The 11192-nt window shown below is 40.9% G+C and overlaps 1 protein-coding gene across 1 annotated transcript; it reads right to left on the bottom strand.

The window, feature by feature from the left end:
- Window positions 1-1495: 1495 nt before the first annotated feature.
- On the bottom strand, window positions 1496-4153 carry LOC134209314 (uncharacterized). The gene is made up of 3 exons (XM_062685305.1): window positions 3548-4153; window positions 3317-3500; window positions 1496-2976 (listed from the first exon to the last, which is right to left on the bottom strand). Exons 1-3 carry the CDS (start codon window positions 4151-4153, stop codon window positions 1496-1498), a joined length of 2271 nt encoding a protein of 756 aa, XP_062541289.1.
- Between the last annotated feature and the right edge of the window lie 7039 nt (window positions 4154-11192).

Raw genomic sequence — 11192 nt, 5'->3', positions numbered from 1 at the left:
CGGTTTCGCCAAACCGTGATAAGGGTATGCGATATCTCACATAACTTTAAAATTGATGAAAAGTAAATTACCCCCAAAAATTCCTATATACAAAATTTTGATATTGTTTTCACAATATCTCACTGCCATCAGTATTTAAAATTGTTTAAGGAAGGTGTCGGCACATAAGGCTGTGCACTAGATCTCGGGTTTACTGGTGATATTGTAGAAGCAATTTCGTCGTAGAGCTGGGTGAGCTTTGCTGCCAAGGGAGCATCCATGAATTACGTAACGCTTAGAGGGGCGTGTGGGGTTGCCCGAAGTTTGACAATCCTTATAGAAAATTTAAATGATGCATACAAAAAGTATGACATAGGGGGAGGGTGGGAAGTATGTTGAAAGTGGCCAATTTTTGCGTTACGTAATTAATGGATTTTGTTTATTGTTTGTATTTGTTTATTTGGAGCAGGGAAAAGCCCATTTGAGTAGAACCATGGAATCTTTCTCAAATGGGCGCAAAACCTCCTCATCTTTTCATATCAACAGAAATACAATAATTCCAAATGATACATTGTTTGACTTAAATTACTTAATATTATAGAATATATCCTAATGGCCTATGCTAATGTGTGGTACTGTTGGAAGCTGAGAGGAGTGTAGTAAACCGTTTCCGAACAACACCCCGTGAAAGATGAAAATCAAATGCGGTGGGCAGCGATTGAACTAGTAAATGGCTCATTTTGCGCATAATTTGTGCGAGCACCTCTCAAGAAAATGAAAGATGTTGACCGAAAAAGACGAAAGGGGATGTTCAATTGAGAGAGCAAGGCCGGGCAATCAATTCTAGATTGCAGGAGATCTGCAATGAAAAGCGCCTTGGAAACGTCACGACGCTCACTTAACAGATCTAAACCAATAAGTTGGCAGCGTGCTTCATAACTTGGTAAGTTATTTGGATCATTCCAAGGAAGACGGCGTAGAGCAAAACGAACGAATTTTCGCTGAATTGCTTCGATTCGTATTGTGCTGTTTTGGTAGAAAGGAGCCCATACAACTAGTGAATATTCTAGTAATGACCTCACTAACGCGCAGTAGAGCGATTTTAGACATTGAATGTTATCGAAGTGCTTCGCAATGCGGAAAATAAATCCAAGTGTTTTCGACGCTTTCGATGTGATAAAGGCGATGTGGTCTTTGAAAGTTAGCTTAGAGTCTAATAAAATGCCTTGATCCTTAACAACAGATTCTCGTCTAATAGCTGTAGATCCGATTTTGTAACAAAAGTCAATAGTAAAGCGCTTGCGAGAAAATGAAACTACAGAGCATTTATTGGCGTTGAGGACCATGCAATTGATCTCGCACCATTTGACGAAAATGTCGAGTTGACGTTGTAGAAACAGAGCATCCTGATCATCATTAATAGTCCAGTATAATTTGAAATCATCGGCAAAAGAAAGCTTGAAGGATTCGAGCACAAGATTCACATCATTCAGATATACTAGAAATATCAGAGGTCCTAAGTGACTACCTTGTGGCACACCTGACGTAACACCAAAGTATTGCGAGGTTGAGGTTGAGTTGAGTTGCGAGGTCCAATGATGATTGCCATTTCTCGACCAGTTAGGTAGGATTCAAGCCATAACAGAAAGGATCCGGAAAAACCTAGGCGTTCAAACTTGGCAATTGTAATCCTGTGATTGATTTTATCGAAGGCAGCCGAAAAATCAGTGTAGATAGAGTCAACTTGATATCTTTTCTGCAAAGATTGGGCGATGAATGACGTGTAGAGAGTCAGATTCGTATTCGTTGAACGCCTTGGCATAAAACCGTGTTGATGCTCGGAGATGAAATCTTGATAATTGTGAAATAAGAACTTATAGACTACTTTCTCAAACAGCTTTGAGGTGGCGCAAAGTGCGGCTATACCACGGTAATTGCTGACATCACGCTTATTTCCTTTTTTAAAGACCGGGAATATGTAAGATTTCTTCCATTGCTCCGGAAACGTTCCGACTTGAAGCGATTCGTTGAAGAGACTGGCTAGAGGTACGGATAGGCTATTAGAACAATTCTTCAAGACGTACGCAGGAATTCCATCTGGTCCACAACTAGTCGAAGCTTTTACGGTACAGCAAATATCAGCTACTGTGTCTGCATCGACGATTGGGTGGTTTCCAACTGGAGGACGAACAGGGACGTTGTTAGCGGCTTCATTGATTTGGTGTAATTCCAGGGAATCGTCGGTGAACACATTCGAGAATTGCTGTTGAAATAAATTACAGATGTCTTTTGTCGATGAACATTCGATATTCCCATTGGTCATGACAGTGGGAAGACCAGATTCTTTTCGTTGTTGGTTGACGTAGTTCCAGAATCCTTTGGGATTATGGCGCAGTTTTATTTGCACTTTTCGTTGATGAGCGATGTACAGTTTTTTGTTCAAGCGCTTGTAGCGAGCGTTGATTGAGTTATAGTTGAGTTTGCACTGGTGGCTTTTATATTTCGAGTATTTACGTAAAGCAGACCGTTTACGTCTTTTCAGGCACTTAAGATAGTTGTTTCCCCATGGTGGATTAGGCGGCGATTTACTGGAACGTTTTGGAATGAATTGATCTATTGCATATAATACGATGTTGGAGAAACGGGTCACTGATGAATTGAGGTCTTGATCGATGTGCTCATTCCAATTAACGCTGGAGAGGAATGCATTCATATCCATATAATTGCCATTCTTGAAGTCATAGTAAACAGCTTCAACGGGATCCGAAAACACACATTGTGAGACACCGCTTACTTCGACCAGCAGCGCAGGATGGTGAATCGAAGATTTTACTAGTGGTGAAGGTGCTTCGATCAATGAAAAGTCTACATCTCCATCAATGCTACCGTAACAAAGATCAAGCATCCGACCGTTATTGTTATGTACAAAATTCAACTGGGATACACGCGCCAAGTTATAACCATCGATAAGCCTAGCGACTCCACTGTCGCTTGTAGCTTATCGATGGTTATAACGTTATAATGTAGAAGATTGTGTAGCATCGGGATAGAAGAAATTGGATTTGCTTGGTTTCCATTTAATGTTGGGTAGGTTGAAATCGCCAATTATCAATAAGCTATCCCTGATACTCATTTCATTGGTGATCCAGCGAACTGATGTGCTGATCAATCAAGTTTGGATCTTGTGTGCGATCCGGAGGAATGTAAATAACACAGATAAAAAGAGTGTGTGAATGAAAACTCACAGCTACCCAGAGCTGTTCGACGCTATCAATGCTAGGTATCGAAATTTGTCGTGCATTGAAATTGGCACGCAAAGCCAATAGCACTCCTCCACCTGACTTTTTCCTGCTATTGTTAGGGTTACGGTCCAAGCGAAAAACGTTGAAAGAGGATCCAAAAATTTGAGAAGAAACCGTGTCTTCTTTTAACCATGTTTCGGTAAGAGCGTACGCATCATAACAAGCATCGGAGCTGGCGAGACGATAGTTAGAGATGCTAGTGTTGATACCGCCAACGTTCTGGTAATAAATCATGATTTTCTTATTTACACCATAGTTGAGATTACTCTGGTGGTTTTGGGAAACGATTGGGCTTGAACTTGAGTTGGCTGGTACGGAATTAGTGGGGACATTATTTGGTTTGATTGTGATCGAGGGTGTACAAGTGATGTCATCTGTTGCTGGCGGTGCGGACGATCGATTTGAGTGGCTGCACGTTGGCGCGGAGAGGGAGTGTTTTGAATGGCAAATCTGTTGCGGCGTGCTGATAAAAAATTTTGATTGCTTCGCATGAAAAATGGCTTAATTGAAACACCAGTGGGCCAAAAGTTGGGATCTGTTACGGTAGTTTCTGCTGCAGCAGGAACGTTGATTTTGAAGGATACGAAAGTTAGTGGCGTATTTTCGTCGCGACTGTCTCGCACCAGCTTGTGGCAGTTGATCAAATTTCGATCGCAATTGATCTTGCTTGTGATGTACGAAATCACATTTTCGGGAGTTTCATGCGGCTGGAATCTTGTCAGGTAGTACCATCGAAGTGGTGTGAATGGTGGAGCGACGGAAAGACTAGGAGTAGTTGGAGGCTGTGTGTGCGTATTTCTAATGTGATTTACATTGCTTGCAGTGTGCGAGTTATAGTTCGGGTTGACATTTAAATGATTTTGGTGGGTCATATTAACAGACGGGTGTGATAAGCTTGGATAACTCACTTGACTTAGAGCACCTCCACGGGAGTCCCCATCTGGGTCCCTATCGCTATTTCCGGGCCCTTTATAGAGACCCACTTCTACACCGGAGGTATCTAAACAGGAATGTAAAATAAGAACGCAACTCAAAATTAGCCGTGAGTTTCTAAATTTAGCGCCCCATACTGGGTTGCTAAATTTCAATACAGGGTTTCTATTTTGAGAAACGTCACTTTGATGTTGATAAAAAATTGCAGGAAATCTGTTTTTCTTTTGAAGAACAATTTCGGCGTAAATTAAATAGCAAGGAAAATATTCATTTTTATGGATCAGCTATAATGAAGAGCAATGCGCACCGGCGCCCGCTAGAACCCGAAATATTAATGGATTGTTCGGCGAAAGAAAATTCAACTGTTTTCCTTTTGCAAGTTGTTCCAAGGAGGAGGTCTTCCAGGAATCCCTCAGAAAGTTTCTTTAGTAATTGTTGAGTATGTTCTTCAAGTAGTTCTTCCAGAAAATCTTCCGCGAGTTTTTTTTTCTGTCATTCATTTAAACATGATTTGCTTTGGAAAAATCATCTAGGATCCCTGGAAGTTTTTCCTGGAAGTTCCCCAGCAATCTTTAAGTTTTTTTAAGAATCTTTAACAGCTCTCCCAGAGTAGTTTTAGGATTTTTTCCAGAATCTCGGGATTTTTTTTTATTGGAATAACCTTATAATTTCTTTTGTAGTTTCATCTAAAACCTTAGCAAGTTTTTCCAAGAGACTTCTCCAGATTCTATCGGATGTTGTTATAAATAAAAAAAATGTCTTTGGGACATCCTTCAGAGAAAAAAAAATGTGGTAGCATTCCTGCAGGGTTTTGTCAAGAGATTCCTGTAGGAAAACTGGTGGGAATCTCAGGAGGAATTCTTCGACTGCAAGTATGAATCCCCGAAAGAAATTTCCAGGAGGAAGGAAATCCGGAAGATGCGAGTTCTATTCCCGTTTCGGTCAAGGATGTTTTCAAGTGGTCTCCTTGGGTGTAGTTGTCACATTAAATACATACTCACGCAATGGTGAGAAGCAGAAAGCAGAGAAGCTTTCAATTAATAACTAAGGAAATGTTAATAGAAAACTGAGTTGAGCAGCTAGTCATGTTCCAGCTGGAATGAAGAGCCATTTAAGAAAAATATGACTACTTTTAGCAACGCCCGGTGAGAACTCAATATGTTTACGAAGTCGCTATACCTAAAACAGAAACCACCGGTGGGAAGATGGGGCGCTATTCTAAAATAGCACTCGGGAAGGAGCGCTATAATAAGAATAGCGATGAGGACTCCCGTGGAGGTGCTCTTAATATAACGGGTCGATCAGTAGGCACAACATTAGGAGCAGCACCGGGGCGCATGATGGTTTGTTTCTGTATCGGAGCGATTGATGGGGTCACTGTGCGGTGCATCGGCAAATTCATAGATGTGGCTTGATGTGATGGTGGGGCTTGATGCGGTGGCGAGGCTTGATGCGATGATGGGGCTTGATGAGGTGGTGGGGCTTGATAAACTGGCGGTGGGGCGAAAGTGGCAGCGGTAGTTGGGCTTTGACTTGCAGTTTTTTTGTTTTGAGCTTGATTGTTGGCTTGGCAGTGTGCAGAGGTGGCGGATGGGGCATTGCAGGAGGAGGCTTGAACGTTGGAGCTGGCGGCAGCAGCAGCAGTAGCAGTGCTTGCGGAGATTATCGCTGTATTGGCAGTAGCAGCAGAAGTTGTTTGCTTGGTGGTGGTGGCATGTTGATATGGTGTGGGCGATGGATTGGTTGGATTATTTGTAGGAGCATGAAATTCAGCGGCATCTGCAAAGAACTATAACATCCGTATGATCAGACGTACCAACTGAAACGTCAACTCTCATCCGTTTGTCGTTCCTCGGGAATGATGAAGTTGAACTGGAAGTACGGTCCCGTTTATTGGCACCATTAGCGGTCGATGGGGAAGCGTTGTTGATAAATGAGTTGAAAACTTCGGTGAATTCGAACTGCATTCTATCGAGCTCATCATGGAAATTAGTCGAGTTACCGGCGGCAGGCCGGGCGGGAGGATTATAGTGGCTGGGCCGAGCAAAGGATGAGCTGATGGCACGGCAGATTGAGCGGGAAACATCGATCTGAGCACCGACAAGTTTGAGAACTGATGTGATACGTTGGAGAATAACTGCATAGCAGTCGTTGGGGCCATCTGTACGGATATCAGCCGTGATAACACTGTTACGGCATACCATACAGAACCAAAGAGCTTCGGGGCAATCACGTACTACCTTGTACTGATTGCCAGTCAAACTGACGCACTTCAGATGGAATTGCTTATGGCATTTCATACATTCCACTTTGCCGCCTCGAGCGGATGCGCCGAAGCACGGATCACCGTCGCACTTTTTCGTCATTGCGATTGCGGTTGTTTGTAAACAAGCTGCCGCAGCTTCACAGAATGGACGGAAGACGGCGCGTGGGTTGAATAAATGAAATGACGAATGGACGACGGGTGAACGCAAACAATCCGAAATTCCGTTGATTGTTTTTTGGGTTTTCTTCCGTGATAACACTCGCGGGTGGAATATGTCACCGGAAGATGATTATACGATGATTCCGAAATGTAATAGTCAAAACTTTGACAATTTTAACTTTCACTAAAAAGCGTAAGAACTGCGAAAAATAGCTTTAGAAAAAAACGCGACAGTAGCGGTAGCACAGTGTTTCTCCAGTTTCTCCATTTTCCCCAAACACAGTTATTTGAATGGTTCGACTTTTCTCGCCAGTTAGCGCGACTGCCAGTAACAGTTGTTCGATAATGACTCGTATAGGATTTTCATAGTGGACTATCTCGTACTTTACTTTCTCTGGATTCTATTTTGAAAGTGGAAGAAAACATTTGACAAACACGTTGTAAATCCAACATGCTTAAGTTCAATCTTCATTTTAAAATCATGAGGTGATGGTTTCAGTCCAATAAGCTGCGTTTTGAATCCGTGTTTTACTTGCTTGATCAGCTTTTTTCGTCTTGACATCTGACGGGAACAAAGAAGGCGAGGTGCACAGTGAGCAAGGTGGATCGATAAGGTGGAGGACGATTTGCGAACCCTCCGCAGACTGCATGGTTGGTGACGTGTAGCCATGGACCGAGCTGAATGGAGGAGACTTTTATGCACTGCACAGGCCACTCCGGCATTAGTCTGATTTTAAATAGATAAATCTAATAACACAATTTATGAAAACAAATAAATCATAGCCATAGGCTTGCTTGGCTAAAGCATTTGATGAGTTTGATTGCCTTTAAGTGGTTTTGTTGTGTAGGGGTTATCACGCCTATCTAGAGAGTAGGAGGTTGAGGGTTCGAGTCCCTCCAAGACACGTGGATTCTTCTTCGCAAGCAAGCCTATGACACAGCAGAGTGCGATTGATTCGCATTCTATACCATCCCGCCCAGCCAGTTGCTGGGGGGCATGGAGTGCGATCCTCTCGTTTAATAAGCAATGTGCACTCGCTTGACTGTGGATATACAACAGTAAAGCACATGTTGAGATTGGACAAATCAAGCATCCGAAAGATATTCAATTTGCAAAAAAGAGAGCTAACCGCGGTGGAGGTTGGTACTCGGATTCTGATGGCTTTTCCGCAAACGTGACCTTTAAGTGGTCTTGTTGTGTAGGGGTTATCACGCCTATCTAGAGAGTAGGAGGTTGAGGGTTCGAGTCCCTCCAAGACCCGTAGATTCTTTTTCGCAAATTTCATATCAATTTGTCCATTTCGAAACATATGCTGTGCATATGCCAGCCAAGATATTTAACAAAAAAAAATGGTTTTCGTACGGCCGAGTTGCCGAATAATATGCAATTAATTGTAAGAAATATAGCCAAAAGTTGAACTTGTACAGTCCAAACAGTGAGTTTTCTTGAACACTTTATTGAACTAAAATCATTCGAATATTTTCCTCTCCTTTACACAACAAATCATCACCACTAGATTGGATGGTTTGTCTGGCTAATACCAAATCTACAGCAACTAATTTAGCAATCAGAAAGAATTCCAAAACGTTTTTTAAGCACGTTTAGTAATCCTTGCAACAGGTGTCCATCTTGAAATGCATGATTACTTTCTGAACTATCTTCAGCTTATTATCTGCTTGTCGTTGTCACAATTAATAAAATGCTACTTCTGTTATACTTGCCATTATATGATATACAAACGTTTCGAGGATAACCCGTCTTTTTGTATATTTTTTAGTTTCAATTTCAGCCCACCTTGACCTATAGTGCAACAGTTTTTTTGCTATAACATAAATCAAAAATTAGTATAGTTGAAAGATTCTTTCCCAAGATGGATCACTTAAAGGTTGAATTACGAAAAACGAATTATTTGTTGTTTTTTTCTACGTAAGGTATTTTTTCCACAACCCCATACCATGGAAATAACCAACCAATACTAGCATTTGTCAATAAATATCAATGACTCCGTAAAATTTGATTCTAGGTTGAATAGAATCGAAAAAAAATCGAAAATGACTGAAATTAAAAAAAAAAACTTACCTTAAACCAACAGCGGAGGTACGTAAAACAGCTTGGGCGGGAAATTTCCATTCAATAATATCGTCGCCTAAGTAACGCTTGCTATACATTCCTAGCGCATGAGATGAGTCTCATGAGACGTACATTGAAACACACTCACTCAGTTATTTTATGTGCGCTCTAGCTTCTCTCGTCGCACTGTATCGATTCCAACAGCGCTGCTGTAGCTCATGGCACACTGTCTCATCCATGTATACACGAGATATAAGAGACTCTGGTTTCATTTGTATGGATACTAATTTTCACGCCGATCGGTTCAGTAGTTTCTGATTCTATAAGGTTCAGACAGACAGATATTTGAACAATTTTTTTTTTCACATAGCCCCATTGATTACCTAAAACTTTGCCGAAGACATCAAAACGATCGGAAAAGCCGTTTACAAGTTATTTTTTTTTTGAAAGTGTTCAAGGTGGCTTTGCTTAGGCCCTTGTCAAAAGTTAGGCTAGAGTCAAAATGGCAAACCAATGATGCAAATTACGTTTTTTGATCACAAAAATTGTATTTTCAAAATTTCAGAGAAATCAAAAAATACAAAATTGAAATCAGAAAAAAAAATCATGATTCCACAGAGAATTGCTCATATGGAGTCTTCTAATTGGATCTTAAAATTAAATTATTAATTTATTTAACTTAGGTAAAAGAAATAAAAAATAGCTATTTTCCAGTAATCCTTTACGGCGAATCGACCTTTCCCGTCAAAAATTTTTATTCGCACTATCGATTCTTTATTTTATTTAAGGTCAACTTCCCCAAAGAACCCGTAAAGTATTTTTAAAATTTAAAACTAAAAATCAAAAAAGTGCTGTTTTTCAAGATTGGCCTAACATTTGCTCGAATTTGAATCGGGTGAATTTTTCAGGCCAGTTCACACGTGCATCACTTTTTCGGCTTTTGTTTTCGATTTTTGGAATAGTTAGAGGCTCCGAAATTATGGGTTACTTGGGAAAGTTGGCCTTAAATAAGCCAAAGAATCGATTGAGACAATAAAACGAGATGCAATTTTTGATGAATTGGTCAATTCATTTTTTTAATATTATCAAATCTTGTTTTTCACTAAACTATTTTAAGTTGTATCCTATTTTGTGTTATTATTCCCTCGCACATGACGATACAAACGCCACACCGTTCTTAGATGAGTGTTTGGAACACCCTTTTCCCCGCATGTCACTGATAGCACATCTGGCAATATCCATTTCTAAAGCTTCTGCTGCCCCGATAGAGAAAAACAAACTCACAGACGGTGGCAGTGCCCATAGTTTTCATCCATAATTCATAACCTTTAACGATTGTGCCGCTACTCTCGCGCACTCGCCGCCCCAAACAGCAGCGTCCACGCTAGATCCGATGAAAAAATAATTCGATTCAAATTTGCATTTGATTGTTATATTCCGGTTCGATGAACGGGTACGCATCCGTGAGTGATTTCCTCCATGGCATAGCGCCCATGGACGGATTCATCATCATGACTGCGAGCGGGTATACGGACGGACGGACGGACGATTGATGAAAGCGACTTCCTTCCTCGATGAACGACCATGCGTCTCCACCACTTGGCGTGGGAAATGGCGTGCCTCACGAGTTTCAGTAGGCAGGCATACAAATTCAATAAAGCATAAACAATATCGTTCGTTGCACTAGTTGAATCCGACAGTTTTGACACCATATATCATTCAAGCTCTAAACAATTTATCGTTGAAGGGTCAAAATTCACCGAAACGCCATTATTAGCTGGGGTAGAGGTAACCATCAAGTCAAAAAAATCAATTGAATATTTTAAAACAAACATCGTAACTTGCTGATGTTCGAACGAATAGTGTCTATGAATTTCAGCTCGATACTGACACAAAGAGAAATGTGGTGCAGAAAATTCCACAGCATGGCTTACCGACGGTACGCCTCTCCACAAGAACTGTACTTGCAGAATACGATTTTGACAGTTTGATAGACAGTTAAATTAGGACTGGCCGCAAATCGGGATCGAAATGAAAAAAAAGGCATCCGGTTGATAGTGAGAAATGAACTTTTAATTTCAAAGAAACGAATTCCAGCCAAGTTCTTAGTATTCGTTCAGAAGACGGTAGAATGAAGATTGATCTGAAATCGATAAGAGGTACGTCACCCGGGGAGTGCACACAAATGCATTTTTTGAATCTAGAATGAGATTATTTCGCTCACGGAGTAAAAAGTTTTTAGAATTAAATAAGTAGTTTTTGTTGATCTTGCTTTTCCACACATTTAATCAGATTTTGGAGAAGTTCAGAACAAACGCCAAGTTAACCCAAGTCGACTATAATAAAAACCATTAATCAAAATCAACGCTCTCATTGAACAAGTAGGTAACAGTTTTTCTCCACGCTATGTTCCATTTCATTATGCCTAGGAAGGGGTGTGTTTCGTTTTGTTCTGCTTTAGTTTCTGTTGCTTTGAACATGT

The sequence above is a fragment of the Armigeres subalbatus genome, chromosome 2 (assembly GCF_024139115.2).
Source record: "Armigeres subalbatus isolate Guangzhou_Male chromosome 2, GZ_Asu_2, whole genome shotgun sequence".
NCBI lineage: Eukaryota > Metazoa > Arthropoda > Insecta > Diptera > Culicidae > Armigeres > Armigeres subalbatus.
The sequence above is the reverse complement of the archived record's forward strand: the minus strand, read 5'-3'. Positions and strand labels throughout refer to the sequence as shown.